This window comes from Lottia gigantea, assembly GCF_000327385.1.
Source record: "Lottia gigantea unplaced genomic scaffold LOTGIsca_2, whole genome shotgun sequence".
Classification (NCBI taxonomy): Eukaryota; Metazoa; Mollusca; class Gastropoda; family Lottiidae; genus Lottia; species Lottia gigantea.
This window is the reverse complement of record NW_008708400.1, coordinates 768349-791941: the sequence shown is the minus strand read 5'-3', so window position 1 is coordinate 791941 and position 23593 is coordinate 768349. Positions and strand designations below refer to the sequence as shown.

Sequence of the window (23593 nt, the reverse complement as noted above, 5' to 3'; positions counted from 1 at the left end):
GTCAATGAGGAGGCGTGTGTTTGCGTGCATGTTTGCCCAGGGTGACCACACTCGTTATTGATGAAGTTTTGCCTGACCACTGTCATGGAATGAACTCTTTATGCACTTTTGCAATGAATTCTGGTTTGTGTAATTTTTAATTTTGACCCCTTGACTCTTCCTTTGTGTATTGCGGAGAATTGAATATAGGTATTACAATGCATTTTCGTTCTAATTCAAGGAAATTGATTTCTGTTTATAAATCAATCATCATCTCACATATGCCTTTGTCTTTGGTGTGTGGTCAAATGAAGTCGGTGAAAACTTTCTTTTGCCTGTCAGTTTAGTATATAATTTACTTCATGATTTTATGGTCAAGAACTGGAATCACTTTTGCTAATGGGGTATAATTTCCTGATGGTTTTATCCATTCCTATTTCAACACTGTGGTCGATTGGCTTAATGATAAATGGAATGAACATCAGTCCTATGATCGTTGTTGTCCAATGCCTGACAGGACCTCCGAGTTGCGTCCCTTTCTTTAAGGCAATGCCTGTGAATGTGCAAATTCTGTTAATAATAAAGCCTGGTATAACAACAGAAGCAAATCCTTGCCAAACTAAACAATCCCCAGCAGCAATAGCCACTCTCTTTGTTCTGTGTTCTGTTCCTTTTTTCTGAAAAGTTTAAATACATTACCGATCAGACAAATGGAATTCTTCTCTCAATGCTATCGTATTTATAGCTATGAATATGCACACCTCTTCACAGTTCTTTACTTAGTGTTTAACTTATGTCACATTAACATGTCAACGCCTTTTTGCAAATGAGTTTGTCTATCATTTATCATAAAAGTTACTTCTATTAATGTCGAATAACAAAGACTCATTCGTTCACTTTGACAAACTGGTTTACAATACATAATGAATTCAGTGGCGTAGAAACGCCATTGAATGAATTGCACTATTTCGCATAACTTTGCTAGGTTTGTATTGTGACAATCAAAGTCAGTTACCTGTAAAGTAAACAAAATAATATAGAGAAAGTAAAAAGAATAGCACAGTATACCTGGTACTCTGCATATCCTTTATGGATAGAATCGGCTAAGACGTAGGAAGAAGCCAATCCATAACTTAAATACACCAGTTTAACATTGACCAATGACCTAAAGGCTTCACCAACTTCATTTGAATAACCTACAAGCAAATCATTACGTCTAAAGAAAACTTTGAAACGGGAACCACAGAACAGATGGAAAATCTAAATAGTGTAAATGGGTGCTTTAGGTGTCCTAGATACACTAAAATTCATAACAAAGGTTGGTTGGCTGGTAGATGACATGTTAACGTTCGTTTCCAGCGTTTAAAAGCTGCTATCGCAAACTAGGTCATACCTCAACTAGTTAGGCCTAGTTTATGGTAGTCGTAGTAGTTGGAAGTTGGATTGGAATTAAACAAAGGCCAGAAAACCTCTTCAAGTCCTTTAGGGGATGAATGGTAGGTCAGCCTTGAACAGTTGGTGCTTATGTAGGCCCAACTCGTATGATTATTGTGTAATTAAATGGTAGAGTTGACAATATGCCAACAATTAAACCCAATAATAATATTTTATGGCCAGAACTGACCTCAGGCACGCATTAACAACACAAATATCAAACCAAACTACACGATGATATTGATATGGCCTAGTATTAGCAGTAACTTACCCAAATACCTCACCCAGGTGTCTCTAAAAACATCACTATCTTCTCTAGATTCTCCTTTACTTGTAATTTTGACAACTTGGCGACTAACCACAAAAATAAACAGACAAGACTGTAGAATAAGTAAATAATGACTCACAAATGCAGACGAATTTTCGCTGAATGTCACAAATAGCACGTGTAAGGTAAATTAGTAAATAGGGTGCGTTCAAAATTATTATCGTTACTCGACGGATGAGTAGTACAACACACAAAAATGAACATTAATTTTGTATTGTTGGTTGAGTTCAAACCTAATCATTATGTCTAATGTATGTGGGGTTACCTACGATAAAGGTTAGATCAGCAAAAATTAAAATCGAAATCGATGAAATAAGAATATTCAGCACGTTAAATCGAACACATTGAATAAAGTGCCATCTGTAAATAAACAAACTTACTAAGGGGAATAACTCACATATACGATACAAAGTTGCCGTTGTTTACCTATGAAACCAAATGAAACCTATGAAACCCAAAGTTTAGTTTTGCTTACTTTTTATGAATGGAGAAATCCACCAAAACTGAAGTTGAAAGGCTCAGCGCATCGTTCGTGATAAACTTTAATGAAAAAGATGACACAAAGCCAAAGAATAGTAAGAATCTGCCCAAATTTGTCAGTCGCACTTCACAAAGTGAAAAGAAAAGTTTGACGAGAGAAGATTTAGAGAGAAAACAGAAAGAAGCTTTTGAAAGAAAAGAGGTGCAATCTTTTTTTTCTTTCTCAATCAGTAGAATTAATTTGCTGCGGATACTAATTAGTGGACCCTGTTGGCAGATAAATCATAGTCAAATGTTAGCAGAAAAATCCCCAAAGCTTAGTCAACATACCAACTCACTACTGCCAATGCCAACCAGTGTCTGGCTCCCTAAACCACTACAGAAAGACAGTCCACTATCTTTCATAGAAATTGGTCAGATTTAGAAGCTGATAAAGAGTAATTCACCTTGCTACCTGGTCAAATGAATTTTCTTCATGTTTTAATTCAATCCATTTTTTTTAAATGGCTGGGAATGGGCTAATTTATTTATCTTATTGATTGACAACACAGTCACAAGTATTTGGCCTACTATTAGTTAATAGGGGGATTAAAAGGCCCTTTTCAACATCTGAAGACATGAGTTATTTATTATCATTGACTAAACTGTAAGCTTGGAAGTAGCTACCAATAGTGAAATGTTGTCAAACTATATACAGAGCCCTACTCAACAAAAATTCTGTGATTTTGTTTGATATGCTTTAAAGGGGTATTCAGCTTTTTTTGTAAAATATTTTCATTATAATAAATAAATAATAAATTAAACCTGAAAATATTTCTAAAGTATGCTATTCATATCTATGTATGTACTTGATCAAACTGAATTTGTCTAAAAGGGTTAATTAAAAACAGAGAGTACCAATTTTTAATTAAACCGTAAAACATTACAAGATACATTTTTCTAGATTTTTGTGTATAGTTTTCACAAATTTGAACCTTCAAAAAAGCAGAATGTTCATTTAAAAGTATCAAATAAACCTGTTCAGATGAGAAGAAAACCTGTTCAGGTAGACGTAATTTTTTTTTAAAACAACAATTCTTCTGTTGCAGAAACTCAAGAAAGCTAAAATAGCTCGAATTCAAGAAAGGAGTGAGGAGTGTCGCAAGGTTGATGAAAAAGTTCAAATCTTATTGGAACAAGATGCAATCAGACGTCAAATGCCTGGATCAGAAAAATTCAAACCAATGTCTAAATCAGAAATATCTAAAGTAGTGAAAGGAGTTGCTAAAGACTTAGAACAAATATCCAAAAACTTGCAATGTGGAGATGAAATTCCCAATGCTCCTAAGAGTTGAAATTTGTGTGCCTCTATAGCCATACCATTTGTTGTTTTCTTTTGTTAATTAAAGTGCTGGTACTTGTATTTGATTATCTAAGAAAGGAATGGTGGTTGAAGTCCCAAAGGTGGAGGGTATTTCGTATAAAATAGAATATCGTAATAGAAGATGTGCAAACATTAACACTCCTTTTTCCTGTTTCTGATTCCACTAGAGTTGAGAATGCCATGCAGTGTGCAACAATGGAGATTATGCCAATATTTTTTGTCCACTTTTAATGGAGGTGTTCATTATTTTTTTACATTTTGTCATAGAGTGAATATGCCCTTTTTTCATGATTAAATAACATCTTTATAAGGGTGAAATTCTCTCTGGCCTTTATTAGAAATCACAGAAAGGCAAATTCATAAGGGTCTTGAGTAGTCAATAAAATAGGTTGGTAAAGATTGTAATAAAAAAAAACACTATTTCCACTTTTTTTCTTTTATATAACAGCACTTTTTTGCACTATCAATATAAGTAGTACTTACATTCTACAAATTGTTATTCATAATTTCCATTTTTTGAAAAATTATAGTTTAACTGAAGACACCAATATTTACATGCAAAAACAAAAATAATGATTTTCAGCCAGTTTTTTTTTTATGCTGATAGGCTTTTGTCCTTGTCCTTTTGACGAGAATGCATAAATTTAGTTTGTTATCTGACTCTTGCTTAACTCTCATCATTCTTGAAGTATTGAAATGGAATGGAATTTTACAAAATATATGCTATTGCATCCATATCTTTAGATAGTCTTTGTTGATCTAACACACTTGACCATCATTGAAGAAATAAGAGATTGTGATCACAATAAATCAAATTACAAGTTAGTATCATCCATGTTTTTAGGAAGTAAGTTTATTTATATCTTGAACCAAATGATTTCCATATTCAACCCAGTCCATTGGTGTAGCTGACATACATACTGTTTTCAATCGATTTTCATCCTGCAATCAGAAAAAAAATCATTTTAAACACATCTATTCAACATAACAGTTGACACAAACCCCATTACCTAGTCATGTCTGATATCCCTCTTTTCAAAATTTCCCCCCAACAAAATTTCTGCCGCACCACTGACGTCAATGAATCAACTATTCTGCTTGGAGCTTGGTCACTGATTCTTTTCTTTACTTTAATCAAATCCATTTATTAAGAAGAGTTTAACTTACATTGTATGTTTCCACTTTAGCCCTCAGTTTAAATACATAAGATTTAAATAATGCATTTTGAAACAACATGTCAAACTGGTTTTCATTCTGAAAAGATAATAAACATATTTAATTCCTTCAACACAATTACAGAGTATTTTTCCTTCCTTTAAATTTGAGAACTAATTTGAACATTTCAAAGCATCAAAAAACAAAACACCATGCAATTCCCAGGACAGTAGAATCAGCCTACTACTATTTTCAACTGTAAATGGGCTACTGCCACAGAGAAACAGAACTGTACAAGAGAACCATTAAGTTTAATTATGCACATTGTTACTTAGCCTGACAGGTGTAGAACCAGGCAAGGTATGCTTATTCCTCTAGATACCTGATACCACTTTTCATTATGAAATACTTCCTGATTTATGAATGATATTCCTTATGAAAAGCATTATTAGTGGCTACCAATATATTTTCAATGTTATGTTGGATTTCGGGGTTCCTTTTGCTGTTTAGATGCTAAGTGCTTGGGTTTTTAATCTAACACTAAATTTAATTGACATGATCTGACCCATACCTGTTCTCTCATATTACCAATAATATCAGCCTTTTCTCCCAATACAGATTCTGCTGATTCTTGAAACATTGTAATCCACTGATTATCACAAAAATCAGCCAAGTTTGCCTAGAGAATAATCAAAATAGTGATAAGATATTTCATAAAGAACTTAAATGCTTTTAAATTGACTTCAAATTTTTTACCAAATGCAAAAAAAATCACAATTTTGTGGAATGTAACTAAAATAAATGACTGTAAAAGATGCCAGGCAGACATAGTTCCAAAGTTTTCAATGAGAGATGACAGCAGCAATGACATACAGACAAGAGTTCCAAGGATTTTAATGAGAGATAAATAAAACATGGATTATTAACTTACACTTAAAATCATTCTCCATTTATAATTAGGGAATTCTTTGCTACATTTTTCACATCTGTATAAACCATTACCTTGGTCTACCACCTTTTTATTACACTGATCTGTAGGACATGCCTATAAATAGAGTAAACCATAATTATCTTAAATACTCAAATTTCATGTAATGTTACGTAATGTCAACAGGCAAGCAATCTGAGAAATGTTCCAATTCTGACTTACATTGATAAGATGGTCTTCTGAGAACTGTTAACTCCTTTTGCCTTAGAAGAGGCCCTAACCTTTTTGGCAGAATTTCAGTACATTGTTTACATCCAGATGACTACAAGGACTAATTTAACCTTTTCGAAGAAGAGTTTCAGAAAAATATTCATGCCAAGAATGGTTGCATTTGCACTGTAATTTAAGAAATGTTTTCAGACCAGCTGAATTGGCTGCAATGTAAATGGACACATTTTATCGTAGTCTGGTCCCAATGAAGATCGATGACACATTAAAACAGCTTGGTGCGTAAAGTTCCCATGACATACCTGATACATGCAATTTTCTTTTTTCATATAAACAATTGTAGCTTTAGTTGTAAAGAAATCAGCTTTTCCCGATTGACCCAAGTTCTCACTTTTCACTTGAGAGAAATTCTTCCAGTTTGTTCCACCACCTACAAAAGCATAATATTTTCAGGGCTATAGTCTATAACTCATAAAATATAAATTTGAATGAAGAACAGGGTTCTTTTTCTAAAAAAATCAAAAAGGTAATAAATTACTAATTGAAAAGTTCTACATTAATTAAAAATTCTAAAAGAATTATTGAGGAATAGGGCTCCAGTTTCCCTAAATTAGGACCTAGGCTTTTGCCTATTATCATTATGAGGAAACAAATAGGCACAATTATCTGATTTCTTCAGGAAGTGCACAATTCTTTCTGAAAAATGAGTCCCATTTTGCATGACATGAAAGACATCTTACCTCCACCTGATGCATTATCACTGGTAAATCTATCAAAGTTCATACTCTGTCCCTCTCTATCATACCATCCTCGTAAGAAATGACTCTCTCTTGTATCAGGATTTAATATCATCTGACTACTGGCAAGTACAGATAATGAACGTCCTAAAATAGCAAACAGACAATGTCTATCTATACTTATGGCAAGCAGGCTTCATTGGCGGACTGGCAGGCTAAGACTGATAATGGCAATACAATTGAAAAAAAGTTCATAATAATCTCCTTAAAACTAAGACAGACTTTACTAGTTGACCTCTCCAAAATGCCCCATTGATTTTAACTGTATACTACATTTTACCATGTAATACTGAATGTCCTATTACCAGCAAATATACTATAGTATATAAACTAATACTAATAATGAACATAATATATTTTCAATCACTTACCACCATAATCAGACAATCTGGCACCTTTCACTGCAACAACTGGATTTCCATCACCATTAAACTGAGCTGCCTAAATAATGCAATCATTCATAATTTACATTATATGCATTATGAATTAACATTAAATTTAGATGTCATGACCTTATAACCTCGATAATTAAACAAGATTTGGTCTAATCTACCAAATATTACAAATTGAGACAACTTGTGCTAGCAAAACTGGTGGTGTTGATCACAAGGCTCAAAGTGTATATAAAATGGAGTTTTACATCCTACTTTTCTGCATCTGACTGTGATCCTGAGGTTTTCATTTGTCAAAATAAAAAATAAATGTTACTTACATCACTTCCCCATAATGTAACGTTTACACTGACACCAGATTGATCCACTATTGTTAAATCACGCTTGGTTATTTCTTTCTGACTCTGTCTACCAACAACTGTACCAACTTCTCCACATTTGTTAACTACTCCAATAATATCTGTAAAACAATATTTAATAAGGGATTAAAGAGGCATTTTGTAAACTTTTTATGTGTATCAGGGACATGGATAATATCCACTTGAATCATTCTAATTTTCTGTCAGATGTCTGTGATTTAGAAGACCTCTTAAAATAAAACATTGGGAACCATTCAACATATCATCAGATTACAAATAGAAGATTCAGTTAAGAAGACCACAATAGAGTCAAATCAGGTGATCTAAAAGAGTGATCTTGATATGCTGGGTTAACAAAAATTCAATACCATAAGCCTACATGTTGCTTTTTAAGAATTACAATTGATATATTGAGCACTATAACAATGAAAGTAACTTGTTACTGTGATATTATGTCAAATTCCACTCTTACTAAAAATGAAAAATTCAATTTGGTGGTCTGTACAATTTAAATTCTCAAGAAGTATTTATCAACCACAACAAAAATATAATGCACATGTATAAATTTCATTTTTTATTACCTATCATACTGTTAGGTTGATGTTTATCTAGTTCTGATATTGATACAAAATCAAAAGTCATGGTTGGTAAATCAGTATCTTCTGTACAGACTTCAATATTAGTATCAGGGTTAAAGGTCATCTCATAATCATTGTTCACGTTAGAATATTGTTTATTAGCTGTTTTTAATGTGGCTCGACTGACATAATATACCTGAAAAAAAAAATTACTTGAGAGACCACACAGAAAAGCTTATATGATTTTTCTTAACTAAGAGTACTAACACTCGGCAAGCATGGTACACACCCACTCACCCAATAAATTTCCAGTATACCGCACTCTTTCACTATGTGTTAAATTGTACCCAAATTCTAAATTGACCTAGATCCAGTGGATATACACCTACACACCAAATTCAATAAATAAAGATCACATCTAGACATAATTGTCAAATACAATCCGGTTTTAAAGCCTTCATTCATACCTTATTGACTTCAAGCATATCATAGAACTTATCTACGGCATCATTAAAACCTGTAGCTCTTATCTCCCCTGATTCATCTAATAGATTGATACTGAATAACTTTCCTTCCCCTCTTGAATTACTCCATGTTTTAACTGCTGATTTCTGTGTTACTCTCGCTCGAATACGCCATCTACAATAATCAATATATCAAACTCTTGACAAAAGAAAGATTTTTTTTAACTGAAATGAATGTTGATTAACAAAATATTGCTTGCATACTACTTGGACCAATGCTTTTAAATAAAGATTTGAAATGTCTGTCGATGCTTTTTTTGGACCAGACATTAACTAAAGGTATGAGCACTGGATATTCCATCTAATCTTCACATTGACAGTAATAGCCACTTTTCTTGTATCACCCATGTTTGCTAATGTAGCAATTTAATTTCAGTTACTTTAGTGCATACAGCAAGCGGTCCTCGACAGAAAGTCTGTATAAAAGCCATGACGTTTACATTCTGTCGAGGCATATGATTAGCTGCATGCACGATATAATCAGATCACTGCATTCCATGATACAAGAAAAGTGGTTATTGAAGTCAACGTATAATATAAAGTTCGTTACAGTCTGACATTGTGAAGATGTGGTATTTTCCAACCTTATGAAGTAGTAGAATAAATATTACCAGAAATGAATGCCTACCTATTTTGATATGGTGTCAGACTGGCTATAGCATGTACTCTGGTAGATGAAGGACTAGCTGTGTTAGCATTTCCACCACCTTTGATACTATAACCAGGTTTATTGTTATTAGTCATAGAACCGTTCATGTAATTACTCTGTGGTTTATTCATACTCTGATTGATGGGGGCAGCTGAAATAGTTACAAAATTGTCAACATAATACCAGAGAAATAAGGACAATATGACACAGGGCATACTTCATGTTTTTTTTTTATAAAATTGCTCCATTGGATATGAAATCCAGCTTTGTATTCGAAATTGATTTTAAATTACGATAATATTTATTTACTTTGACACGAAAAATTTCAGAAAGCTTATGTTTGGAATTTGCACTTCTTAAATTGGAAATTTTCATTGATCTTTGGATAGGAATTCCTGATACATTTTCCAAATAATGGCCCATAGAACAAGCTCTGCATGACAAAAAAAATCTGAGACAAAGTTTAGCTATTTGAAATTATTAGAAGTATAATTTATTTTAGGAATATAAGGTTGTTATTATGTTAAGAATAACATAGTTGCTTTTATACCTGGTTTGACGTCAGGTTTATTATCATTACCATTAACTTGTTGTCCACCTGTATAAACAAAATCAACTTGTGTTAAAAATGATGTATATATGACTATAAAAAATGTTTACTGTTTATTAGAAGGAAGATTTTGGTTTTTTTTTTATAATCGTTACAAAATGACTTTTAATTACTCATGTCTAATAATGCAAAGCCTTTTTTCATTTTCAGCAACAATTATACAAAAATATTCTTCACTGATAAAAACTCTAGAGTAGCAACTTGTTTCAAGTTGTAATTTAATGTTTATCACAAATTGATAAATTGAGTTCTATTTTAAGAGTGAAAATATTTTGTTGTGGTAGGATTAAAAGGGAATAGGTAAAGTTATAAGTATGTAATTGTTCTTAGTAAAGTTACCTTCATTTCCAGGTTTATAAACTTGCGGATTTCCTATCTTCTGTCCAATACTTGAACCTGGTGCTAGAACATTTACATCTAGAACTATCATGACTCTCCTGAAAATTGCAATAAGTACAAACTTAACATGCAGTAGTGTAGAGTGTGTAGTGTACATAGATTGTATTCATCCCAATTTAATTTGGTAGCAAATAGGAGTACCGTAATCAGCCTTCAGTTATGAGAATAGAGGCCTGATGTATGAAGGGCTGGATGTTAGCTGACATGAACAGCCTTTTTGGATTAAATTAATGTAACTTTGGTAGCACATTGGAGTTTTAATCTTCAGTTATGAGAATAGAGACCTGCTGTACTGAGGGCTAGATGTTGGCTGATTCCAACGTTTTTTGGGATTAAAATGATAATACATGATAGATAAGCTTATTTTAGATAACTTTCAATTTAATCTCATTTGAAAATTAGCCCTTTACCTTCCATTTTGCACAGTGTTACAAAGATATCTTTCAACTTGTATAACACAATTATTATCAACTTTACCATTCTCCATTAATTCATTTAACTGTGTGGCTAACATAGCATCTTTAAAAATAAAACGATGAAATTATATAATTTTCATATCCAGGTCAGATGGGACTTTCCACTTTTTTGATATTAACTAGAACAGCTTCAAAAGAATCACTATGGAAGGCATGTGTGACATAAGCGTATTAATTTAATATTACTTAAACTTATTAACATCTAAAGATAGCTTTCCAACTGGTTAACTCCTTAATATACTTTCAACCATTAAGCAATTTTCAATAATTTCCCTTTTTTTAAATTTCATGCTTTTTCCTTGATTATGAAAAAGTGTCTACCATATCTACTATTTTAGTAGATCACTAACAATCAAATATTTTTGTTAATGAGTGATGTAAAATGCGTTTTTGCGTTGATATTTTTTTTTTGTAAACTGTAATTGATGGTCAATATGTAATATCAAAAGTAATGTACTTGTTTAGTATAATGTGAAATTGTACATACATTACTAAGTATATTCATGTATTGAAAAGCGCTACGTAACTAAATAATTGAAACAGAATAAAAAAGTTACTAACTTCTCAAAAAATACCAGTAAACTTACGAGAGTAAATTAGGTCTCCATCTGATAACATGATTCTATATCTTTCAGCATTTCCACTACCTAACTTTTTAAAACTCTGAATAATAAACCAATAATAATCAATTTTACATTCTTATGTTTAGTCAATGGGGTCTTCCAGAATAGCACCCAATCCTGCACAAACAAAGACGTCCTATATGAGACCTCTTAGCTACTTAATCTGTTGCAGTTTATTAACCACACTATGATTTGTGGAATAATGCACAAAACCAACTGCAGGCTGTAGTCAAAGCTCATTCATGCTGATCATCTATTCTTCAAATAGCTATTTAAGAGTAAAATAAGACAAGCCGTACTTACAACAACTTGAAGAATTGGTTTTTCTGGAGACTCTCCATTAATAATGGCCTGAAATGTACAGAATATACAGTAAACACATCATATCACAATATTCTATCCTCACAAGAAACATGCAGAATACAGTAGATCTATACACTACTACAAGTGCTAGTGACATTGAAAAAGAATGATATCTGAGTGAGAGATAAGATAGATTGGAAATGGATGTACTTGTAGGTGTACTTGTAGAAGTGTCGTTAAGTTGATTATGATATCCAAAGATGGAAAATATCCAATCATTCAAAGTAATGTAGGATAGAATTTGTTGTCAGTAGTGTGTAAATGTGATTACCTCTATGGCACCACCAGACAGATTTGGTGCCATCGTTGTTATAGTAGGCTTTAGATTTGTGAATTTCTGCTTTTGTTATTCGAACCAAAATAGCTGCTTATGCTGGAAAAATATGGCGGGAAATGGTGGAGAAACGAGAAACGTACAAATTTCAATATTTACAAAGAATAATGACATCACTTTCTATTTTAGGAATCGATAACAGTATTCATCTTTATATCAATCATAAGAATGTTTTCGATAGTTCGAAAAACTGTATCTTATCAGATCAAATAGCTAACATTACGTTCAGATATATTTCGTTTCATTAATATCAACCCTTTTGTATTTTTGAGGTAGCTTCAAATGATAACTTCCGGTCACCTCCATTAAAAGTTAATTTTTTTTATGAAATAATTGCTAAAAAGTTCCTAAAAGTTTATAGAAACTTTTATTTACTCATGAATATCAACAAATATACATCTTTTGACTTACCTTGATGTGACAACCTCAGAAATACAGTTAGATTTTGTCTGGTGATCTAAAAAAATCATCAGACAAGATGCCTCTTGTGAAGATGAAGACGAAAAAATCTGGAGCAAGTTCCAAAAGTTTACCAGTTCGTGTAATAACTATGGATGCTGAACTAGAATTTGATATTGATGTTAGTGGAACATGTATTTTATATTTTTGCCATGCTATATTATCTAATGATTGAAATGATATATTTCTCTGAATGATAGACCTACCAATCAATATGTCATATAGAGCATATCATGTGTCAAATTTCACAGAAGAAGAAAATCAAAATGTAATCAATTTCAAGAAATTAAATGTGGCAATGAACTGCATTATGAATGGAAAATTACTCTTTGTAAATTAAAAGTTCAACATAATCCTTTTTTTTAATACTGAAGTACACTAATATTTCGACATAGTAAAAAAAAATCATCTGCTTTGAATAAATTTAATTGTTTGATTTTTTTTTCAGAATAAAACTATTGGCAAAGAATTATTTGAGTTAGTTTGTCGTACCATTGGTTTAAGAGAAACTTGGTATTTTGGCCTCCAGTTTGTTGACTCTAAGGGTTATATTGCTTGGCTGAAGTTTGAGAAAAAGGTATGTAATTCTAGACTAAGATAGAAGAATCTTTTTATACTTCCGTGACTATGCAATTATTTTTTATATGAATTCATCAATAGACCAAGCTTTGGTTTAGGACAATGATAATTTGACAACCAGTTTCCCTAAAAGTTACCTTGAATAATTTAGATTTAAATTTTTGTTTTAATTATATGAACATGAATTTTTTTTTTTTTTTGTATTTACTGATTTTTATTTCATTTGAACTAATACCCTTCTGAATAGGGTTTTATTTAAAGAATGGTTAAATTTTGTTCTTTTTTATAATATTGCATGGTTTATTTTATCAGGTTCTAGATCAAGATGTACCAAAAGAAGCTCCAATCCCATTTACATTTCTAGCCAAATTTTACCCAGAGGATGTCTCAGAAGAATTGATACAAGAAATCACTCAACATTTGTTCTTTCTACAAGTCAAACAGTCTATATTAAATATGGATGTGTATTGTCCACCTGAAGCATCTGTACTCTTAGCATCTTATGCTGTCCAAGCCAAGGTAATCTTTTAAGTTTTCCAGGAGCTGTGGATGTTTTGTTGTAATAAATTCATATTAATATTTTAATGTGAATGATAATATTTGTAAATACTTGAGCTTGTAGTGTAATCACTTAAGTGTCAGATACACCGACTAAGGGACCTTTAGCTGACGCAGAGGCCAGTGCTATCAGAAAGATGCAACTCTAAAAAGAAGTTTTTTTATTGACAGAAATTGTTGGTCGATATCATGAAAGTGTCAATATGAACTAATAAAATTCATGACTATTTTGAATTAAAAGATTTTTGATATTAATTATGCAATGTGATATTTTAAAGTTTGGAAAACATGATAAAAGTAGATGGCATATAATAAAATTAGAATTAATGTTTTGATTGAAGTGTCTGATTATTTGATGTTATTTTTAAGTTTGGAGACTATGATGAGAGTACCTATAGACCTGGTAGATTAGCTAGTGAAGATTTATTACCACAACGTGTTATAGACCAATATCAAATGACAGCTGAAATGTGGGAAGATCGTATTAAAGTTTGGTATGCTGATAGAAGAGGCATGACCAGGTATGTTGAAAAATCTCTTCCCAAAATATAAAAAAAATGTACATTAAAAGGCGAATTGTAGGATAACGAAACCTAATGAATAAATGATGGAAGAAAACTTTTAGATTACAATGGGGAGAAAGTGAACCATGAAATTGAGTTTAATTTTCAAAGTGTGAGAATTTGATCTTCAATTCAGTATTAATAATGACTTTTATGTAGATATTTCAAATTATACCCTGTGAATAGGTGTGTACTTCCACTTGATATATCTCTTGCATCTTAAAATCTTAAATTAGATTATTTTTGATGTTCAACATTGTATTTCAGAGATGAAGCTGAAATGGAGTATTTAAAAATAGCCCAAGATTTAGAGATGTATGCTATTAATTATTTTCAAATCAAAGTGAGTATAACTGTGTTCATTTAACTTATTACCCTATGAATATCTGTTGAAAAATCTATGTTGTACATGAATGAGCCTCATGTGCATTTAATTCTCTTTGCATTTGAAAATATTTGCCTGGGAATTCTATGTAATAAATTTTATTGTAGAATAAAAAGGGTACTGAGTTATGGTTTGGAGTAGATTGTAGGGGTATTAATGTGTATGAAAGAGATAACAGATTATCACCCAAGGTCACATTTCCTTGGAGCGAAATAAAAAATATTTCGTTTAAAGATAAGAAGGTGAAGTCCATTAAAAGATACATTTCCAAAATTTATTACATGATTTAAATGATATGAAAGGATTTACATTATTGCAATGGTATTATTAATGATTCATATTGAGACAAGTTAAAGTCGCAGGTTAGAAGATACTTGGTTTTGATAAAGAAGGTGAAAATTGCAGAAGAGTTTCTCTCACAACATTATTTTTCTCATTTCCCACTGCATGGACTTATCAGATACAGCACACAAGTGTATACATCTCAATTTCTATTTTGTAGTTTACAATCAAAAATGTTGATAAAAAGGCTCCAGATTTTATGTTTTATGCTCCTAAGTCAAGAATCAACAAACTTGTAAGTAAACCAACTAGTTCACTTTTATACGCTCACATAATTACATTTCTATTTCCAATGTCGGTTTGTCAGTCCATACATAGTTAGTTTGTGATGGCAATCGAGGCAACAGTTTCTATAAGTTTTTGATAAGACTTTGTCTGCAGGTTTATATTCAAAAGCATTATGTATTTAATTGGTTTATTAGTAGATATTAGAATTATGTATTTTATTGGTTTATTAGTAGATATTAGAATTAGGTATTTTATTGGTTTATTAGTAGATATTAGAATTAGGTATTTTATTGGTTTATTAGTAGATATGAAATTATGTAATTCATTTTTAGATATTAGAACTATGTGTTGGTAATCATGATTTGTTTATGAGAAGAAGAAAACCAGACTCAATGGAAATTCAGCAGATGAAAGCTCAAGCGAGAGATGAAAAAACAAGAAAACAGGTCAGTGTGCAGGAATGATTTGTTAATGGGATTGTAAAGAGGGTTTTTTAGATTTTGCATGTGTATCGAGGACACTGATAGCATCAATTTGCGCCATGCCAATTTTCAATCAGACGTCTGTGTCCCCTGCAATTCTAAGTGTTTGATGACATGACTAATCGCAATAGGCTTTATGTGATAAGGCATATTTTGTAATAAGTGACTTCATCAAACACTTAATATTTGTAAGACATATAGAAGCAGGAAGGTAAACATTAAGAACGCAAGTTATATGGATATACTACTTCTAGTTTATTCCACTTAGTTTCAGTGGAATTGCAGGTACCACAGATGTCTGAAAATTGAAAAAAAATTACAAATTGATGCTATCTGTGTCCCTGATACACATAAAAAGTTTAGAAAACTTTTTTACAATCCCTTTAAAGAGGAAGTATGTTTTAACCTCACAAAAACAGGAATTATGACTGTCAGGCCAAAATTTTTACAGAATTGCTTTTTGCTAATTGTTTTTTTAAAAAATTGAAATCTGAAGAAATAGGGCCCTAGCTATTTATTTCTCTTGATATTTTTATTCAATTCTGTAACTGCAATATTGCCTGAACTTAGTAGCGAGCTTGCTGTACTTTGATTTACTATGTTCTTTATTTGACATCATCTATCCAAACCACTGTCAAACCATTGTCAAACCATTGTCAAACCGTGGTGTGTTTGTGGATGACATGCAGGAGGAAGCATGTTACAATTGTCTACATATGGTAGTGACCTTAAATCTCCATAGTCTACCATCTCATTTTGATAATTGTTTTTTGAAGCTGGACAGATCGCGATTGGCTCGTGAAAAACAGATGAGAGAAGAGGCAATGAGAGAAAAAGAAGAAATGGAAAGAAAATTAGCTTCACTACAAGAAGATATTCGTGGTGCTCAAGAAGCTTTGGTAAGTTCTTCTTTTCTTCTAGGTGCATACCAAGTGCTTAAATGGTAACTGATTATTTTTGTGAATGAATTTGATATAAAGAATTGTCAATGAATGATATAAAAAAAGGTAATAAATAAACTTATCTATGAGGACTAGACAGGTTTTAACACAGATAAATGAAGATACGAAATAGACAAATGTACTATAAGCAATTTGTACAAGGTCAATTTCTACTGCAAATTCTTCTATTTTATCATGCTTTTATTGTTATCTTGATTCTAACAGTTTATCTTAGTTCATTTCATATTCTAAGGAAAATGAAAGATATCTCTTCAAAAATTTTTCCAAACCAGCTTTTGTCCACATGAAGTCCACAAAGTTGTCATATATCTATAAAGATATAGTTATCTAAAATTGTTTGGATTGTTTATATGGGGTTCAATTGTTGTAAAAATTAAAGAAAATGCTGTAGTGTCTTTTGAGCAGCTGTGATAACTATCACCTTTTTGAATTCATGTCAGAATTCCACTCTTGATTATTATTCCAATGGCTTACTTTCTGCTGGAACATTTTCTGGAGTTTTAGAAATATCTTTTAAAGTTTTCTCTACATTGTTGGAGATTGATTTTACAGTCTCTTTAATTTCCTTGGGATCATTTATTTTGATAATCTGAAATAACACAGAAGATTGAGAATTGGTAAAGTTAAAAATATTCGCAGGGAGTCAGTTATGTATAGTATAATCCGCATCATGGTTAAATGATATATTATAAATCATTGTTACAGGGACTTAATTTCTTAGATTAACCTATCCACAAGTTTAAGTCTCCAGATTGCAGCTGATGTGAATTTACTAAAGGGAGATTAACAAAAATTTAAGGGATCAAAATATGAATATTTTTGTCCAGAAATAACTAAAGAAATTGGAAAACAATAAAATTAAGAGTAGAAGTTATATCCATAAATTTTATGAGCCTTAAAAATCATCCATTAAGAATGCATAGACTTAACCCTTTGAACACAGAGTGTAAATGAAATAAAACATGATATTCCATGAACTCAAAGTATTATGATTTAAAGCATATGACATTAACATTATGTGATGCCACTTGGTTACTGCCGTTTACAGGCCGCTCTTGTATATTGCATAATTTTGTGAGCGGTAAACTGGTTGTTGAAATGGTTAAAATAATTATACCTTGTAATTTTGATCCAGATATATACCAGCCCAAGTTCCAGCTAGGAAACAAACCTGTCATATAGAATTTAAATCATTAAATACAATGGTTAGCATTAGAAACAAGACATTTACAGTGTTTTTTTGATCTTTCAAATCACTCTTTTGTTTGCTTGTTTTTGTCCTTCATTACTTTATGTAAATATTTTTAACAAATTGATATGAAGTTGATCAAAACAAGGATCTGGGTGTGTTTTTCTTCAGGTTACTAAGTACCTTCCTAATCTGATGCTATTCTTCTTTGAATTTCTTCTTCGTGTCAAGCTTTCATGATTCATTTTAGCTGATACGTCAATGTATTTAATCAGCTTGAAGAACAAAAAAATCAAGAAACTTACCACTCTGCTTATCATTGTTTTTTTTTTTTATTGTGAGTTAAAAACATCAAAACCAGTTATGTTAATCCTTAAAGAAGAAAACATTTTGTATTTATGAATCCTTAAATTGATTATCATATGAATTTGGACATGAAGTACAATTTTCAATCAGTTTTTGTGGTTGGATCATGGAATACATAATACTGCATGCCAACATGTAAAGTTTCAACTTAAAATATCACAAACACCTTTAAAAAGTCTCAACTGGTTATATTAGTATCTTGAATCCCCTTGGTTCCATATTTACTGTTCTAGCAGGCATTTGATTATGAGAAATGGATTCTGATTGGACCACTAAGTGTTAATAAACTGATTTGCAATAATTTCACATAGGGTTAACGTATACAAACTATAAACTATACAAAGGATATACATATAATATCACTCATGATAAGCTTAGTTCTTCTGAATGTTGAAATTAAAGCAATTTATTCCTTGAAGGTCTCTTGAGGTGACAACTCATCAGTTTAGTTTATTAAACAGCTTATTATGTTTTAAAAAAGAACTGTCTGCAATCATATAACCCAAAAGTTTTTTTTTATAAAAATTAATCAATCAAACCTCATCCAGTAAGTTTAGGACATCACGGAACACAATACAGATAACATTTTCTTACTTGTAGAGTCTTGTTAAAGCAGTTGACTGTAAAATATCTTTCTCTAGAAGTTTTATATTAACTCAAATAGTGTTGTTTGCCTTGTTTGAACTGTCATACAAATCTATAGTTAAATGTCTTGTTTGATTGTTTGACACAACAATACACCTCTAAACCAGTAAATATCTGATTATTATATGATAAAAGTAGATCAGAATAGTAATCTTACATCAGTCTTACATGATGAAATATATCACAACCAATATTTTATCAACTTTTAATTTCATCAGACAGGGGTCAAAGGGCAATTTGACAGGTTAAAGTAGCAATGACCAAAAAAGTTTTACCCATCTATTCAACTATTCGCAGCTGTTCTAAAATTTAAAATGATTTTCCTGCAGTTCAAAAAGAGAAGTAGATGGATGTAATCACCTGCAGTTAAAAAAGTAGATGGATGTTATCAGTCATAGGTTATAACTGTCTGTTAAAATATATCATCAGAGAAATCAATTGTATTTATAGGTCAGATCAGTAGAATAATTCTTATTGATTTGTATTTGTAGATCAGATCAGAAGAATCAGTTTATTAATTGGTATTTGTTGATCAAATATAAGATATTAATTCAAATTTATTGATAGATAAGTTCAGAGGAATCAGTTTATTAATTTGTATTTGTAGATCAGATCAAATGATTCAGTTTAAAATTTGTATTTGTAGATTAGATCAGAGGAATCAGTTTATTACTTTGTATTTGTAGATCAGATCATGAGAATCAGTTCAATGATTTTTTTGTGAAATTTGTGGAATCAGTTTGTTAATTTGTATTTGTAGATCAGTTTATTACTTTGTATTTATAGATAAAATCAGAGGAATCAGTTTATTAATTTGTATTTGTAGATTAGATCAGAGGAGTCAGCTGATTTACTAGCAGAGAAAGTGAGAATATTAGATGAAGAAGCTCAATTATTGACTCAGAAAGCCTCAGAAGCTGAAGGTGAAGTCAACAGAATGAAGTTAACAACTATGAAGGTTGGTGTTCAGATCTTGATCATGACTTTAGTATCTTTTATGTAGTTTTCATTGAAGACCCATCAAGTCAATGGGAACATTAAGAACTGTGATGGTTTCGTTTAGGAATACAAAATCTACCATAATTGGACATTGAATTTTCAACATATATTCTGTATTTCACAGATTCACAAAATTAAAACTTCTCATAGTAAGTGTTACAGCAGTCACTGAAATGTTTTTTGTTTTGTATAGACTGAAGAAGAAAGAATGATAATGGAACATCGTGCAATGGAAGCAGAATTTATAGCTGTAACACTTCTAGAAGATTCTGAAAAACGGTAATTAAAATCAATACTCCATGCAGTTTCAATTTAAATATAATGCCATTAAAATGTCACATCAATCACAAGCAGAAAAACATCATTTACATCAGATTCGATCCATACTGCTAACTCAAAACTCAACTGTCAAAAATGAAGTTGCTACCCTGGATAAATCAAGATTGAAGAGAATGTCAAAGTCACATGGTGAAATTTGTTTTTATATGCCCACTTTAAATGCAATAAAATAGAAGAAACACCAACCATTTCACATATGAATTTTGTGGATGTATATTGGCATCACCCCTCACAGTTCTGTTTGATTCGACAAAGGGTATCAGAGTTTCAAGCCTTGATACGCTGATATTATGTTAAATGTGCTTGTGAACATGATAAAGGTGACAGTCAAAATTTTATGAAAATTTGTGTGTTGGTTTAAAACAACAATATCTTTTGCAAATTAGATTTTTGGTACAATTTGACACAGATTGACAACAGCCTTTAAAATACGGAAAATTTATTAGGGAAGTGGGCGAATCTTGCTATTAGGGAGTGGGCGTATCTTGCCAGGTAACCACTTGTTATTATTTGCATTTTTTTGATAGAGCTAAAGAGGCAGAGATGTTACGTAATGAGTTGGTACAAGCTAGAATATCTGAGAAGGCAGCTAAAGGAACATTATTAGAACTAACACGAGATACACCTCATTATACAGTAAGTATAGTATATTTTATACTTGTGATTTAAAAACCAAAATAATATTAAATTCAGATTATCATGTTGATTTAACCAGTGAATTAAGATTAAATTCAGATCAACACGTTGTTTATTTCAGTCTTATTCACCATACCAAGGATTATCCAGTGATTTAACCAGTGATTTAAGATAAATTCAGATTATCATGTTGTTTATTTCAGTCCTATTCACCATACCAAGGATTATCAAGTGATTTAACCAGTGAATTAAGATTAAATTCAGATCAACACGTTGTTTATTTCAGTCTTATTCACCATACCAAGGATTATCCAGTGATTTAACCAGTGATTTAAGATAAATTCAGATTATCATGTTGTTTATTTCAGTCCTATTCACCATACCAAGGATTATCAAGTGATTTAACCAGTGAATTAAGATTAAATTCAGATCTAGGGTCTGGAGATCAAGATGAAATGAGTTGTGATTTAATACCAGCTGATATGGACCATGATCAACTCTCACTAGAAATTGAAAAAGAAAGGTGAAAATATTTTATTTTTAAATTAAACCAATGATATGGATAGTGGAATGCAAAAACATCAAAACACTGTTACACAGGGCTGTTGATTTGAGTATATTTGCTGGACATGTCTAGAAATGTCCAGATGAAAATATCCTAAGTCAGACATCAAGTATAGGTAAGCGACGCAAATCAGAATTAGTTGATTCATTAGGTTTATATCATGTTTTTAGACAGCCTGACAACTCCTACCTGTGATATGATATAGTCACTATGTTTAGAGCCATACATCAAATGCCAATATTATGCTTGTTTGTTCCTACTCTAGTTTTTAAGCATTTTCACCATGACACATCATAGTTTTATGCCAGCTTTCAAATGTTCTTTTTGAGCATGAGTTTTCAAGAAATCTTTCTGTGTGCAAATCTATTGTTATAAATGAGTTGATTAAGATTTATTATGATTATAAAACTGATAAAATATTTATTCTGTGTGTTTATTAGGGTAGAATATATGGAGAAAAGTCAGCATTTACAAGAACAGTTAAAAGGTTTAAAGAGTGAAATTGAGGTATTAAAAGTGGAAGATAAACAGACAGATTTTGATAGGTTACATGAAGAAAGTATAGAGAGAGGAGAAAATAAGTATTCTACTCTATCTAAGGTATGTAGAGAATTGAAACTGAAAGGGATTGTAAATTGCACAAACTATCCCAGATAGAAAGTTGGCAATTTACAGATTTGACTGAAATTGCTAATTAGATGCACTAAAAAGGAAATTTCTGAGTGATATACAATATTGATAATAATAATGATTCCTATATTGGGCTATCAATTACGGCAGGGCCTTTGTAACATTTAGACCAGAAAAAGGTGTATGCAGCTGTCTGCTCCCATCCAGAAACTATCAGAGAGTGATGTGGCCTGATGAAAATTTATTGTATCATATCTTATTGGCCGTTTTCAGAGAAATGGCATCTTCTCTGTCTTGGATGTCACCTTTTATAGAGATGAACATTGCAATTCAATGTTCTTGAAAAATGTACAAAATGACCTTCAATAATGTAGGTCAGTATTGTAATGAAATATATTATATTTTGAGTTATGACAAGGGGTTGAATTGGATTACATTTGCTGAATTTAATTTTGTGTCATGAAGTAATAATAAATCTTGAATACAAATTTACACTTAGCCTTATTTTTATCTTTCAGATTACTGCCAGTACTTTAAGGTCAAGGGTCACATTTTTTGAAGATTTATGATCAGCAAGTGCCTTATTTATTCAAAGTCATGTAGAAATACTGTAGTGCCTTATTAAGAAAAATGAAAGTAGAAAACTAGTGTTGGTAGCATAATGTAGTCCACCATTTTGTATAATGTCATCTTAATTTATTAAGTTTGTTAGGGGTAACATGTTTTGTACTTAAATCCATGTGGAAGACAATCTGCTGCTAGAGATAAATGTGTGTTTTTCAGATGGCTGTGAATTTGGCCCCAGCATATAAAAGACTCACAAAACCAATAGACCCTACATCTTATAGCCCCAGCAACGATAGGTCACTGTAAAATTGATCATTTGGCCCTCTTTATGCAATGAGTCTTAAATAATGTCCAATCTTCCTCCGTTTTTGCTGTCCCCTAAATGCAATTTGTTCATATTGACCAGAAAGTCTCAAAGAATCTCTAATCTTGCTTTGTTTTGCTGTAAAAAAAATGAAATAAAATTTAAGAGCCCATTTTCATAAGGCTCAATAAAAAGTGAGAATTTTCAAGTAAAACTTAAATATTTTATTGTGACCAGAGTATGTTTCATTAGTTATAATGATATAAAAATAACTTTATTATAGCCTTCTTATAGTAAGATTGTAAATTAAGATGCTAAAAAATATAAATCAAATTAATGCCCACCAAAGATTGTTGAAAATCAAACTGTCTTCCAATGTCTTAATCTGTGATAGCCTTTCTACCAAATCAAGTTCTCTGGTATTTAGTTATTTCTATATGTATTATGATAACGAAATGACAGATCAAATTAGTTGAACTGTTCACAGCTATTGGGCTAGAGTGTAGAATTGAGAAATTTTATGGTTGGCCTTTATTTGTGTACTTAACCTTTGCCCCAATCCTATTAAAATTAGATTACAATTTCGATTGGTTATGTTTTTTTTTTAGTTGGACTACATAGTAATCTAAAATGATTTATACCAATACCGTGTACAACTGATATTCATTTCAACCAATCACAGCGCATCATGCAGAATCTGTGTCTGAATGTCTATGAATTGTGCGATATGACCAATGAGATTATGAGACTGCCGGTATCTGCTTTTAAAAGTTAATCTGATTGGCTGGAGACTGCT

The 23593-nt window shown here is 31.5% G+C and overlaps 4 protein-coding genes across 4 annotated transcripts; 1 reads left to right on the top strand and 3 right to left on the bottom strand.

The window, feature by feature from the left end:
• Positions 1-377: 377 nt before the first annotated feature.
• On the bottom strand, positions 378-632 carry LOTGIDRAFT_79182 (hypothetical protein; the record flags this gene model as incomplete). Its single annotated transcript, XM_009053101.1, has 1 exon — positions 378-632. A coding segment is annotated over one exon (255 nt), but the record flags the coding sequence as incomplete, so codon positions are not given.
• A 430-nt stretch (positions 633-1062) lies between these two features.
• Positions 1063-1724, bottom strand: LOTGIDRAFT_60346 (hypothetical protein; the record flags this gene model as incomplete). The annotated part of the gene is made up of 2 exons (XM_009053086.1): positions 1063-1175; positions 1685-1724. Coding segments are annotated over 2 exons (153 nt in total), but the record flags the coding sequence as incomplete, so codon positions are not given.
• Positions 1725-3892: 2168 nt separating this feature from the next.
• Positions 3893-12049, bottom strand: LOTGIDRAFT_208727 (hypothetical protein). Its single transcript, XM_009053159.1, has 17 exons — positions 11937-12049; positions 11606-11653; positions 11267-11342; positions 10614-10722; positions 10144-10241; positions 9745-9792; positions 9174-9345; positions 8489-8660; positions 8025-8217; positions 7405-7544; positions 7064-7133; positions 6636-6779; positions 6198-6325; positions 5671-5784; positions 5311-5418; positions 4752-4838; positions 3893-4526 (listed from the first exon to the last, which is right to left on the bottom strand). Exons 1-17 carry the CDS (start codon positions 11967-11969, stop codon positions 4425-4427), a joined length of 1842 nt encoding a protein of 613 aa, XP_009051407.1. The 5' UTR covers positions 11970-12049; the 3' UTR covers positions 3893-4424.
• A 443-nt stretch (positions 12050-12492) lies between these two features.
• Positions 12493-22495, top strand: LOTGIDRAFT_103995 (hypothetical protein; the record flags this gene model as incomplete). Its single annotated transcript, XM_009053158.1, has 15 exons — positions 12493-12579; positions 12907-13035; positions 13350-13556; positions 13965-14116; positions 14426-14501; positions 14651-14785; positions 15046-15120; positions 15446-15559; positions 16372-16494; positions 19584-19715; positions 19950-20035; positions 20623-20735; positions 21119-21254; positions 21737-21896; positions 22445-22495. 15 exons carry the CDS (start codon positions 12493-12495, stop codon positions 22493-22495), a joined length of 1776 nt encoding a protein of 591 aa, XP_009051406.1.
• Between the last annotated feature and the right edge of the window lie 1098 nt (positions 22496-23593).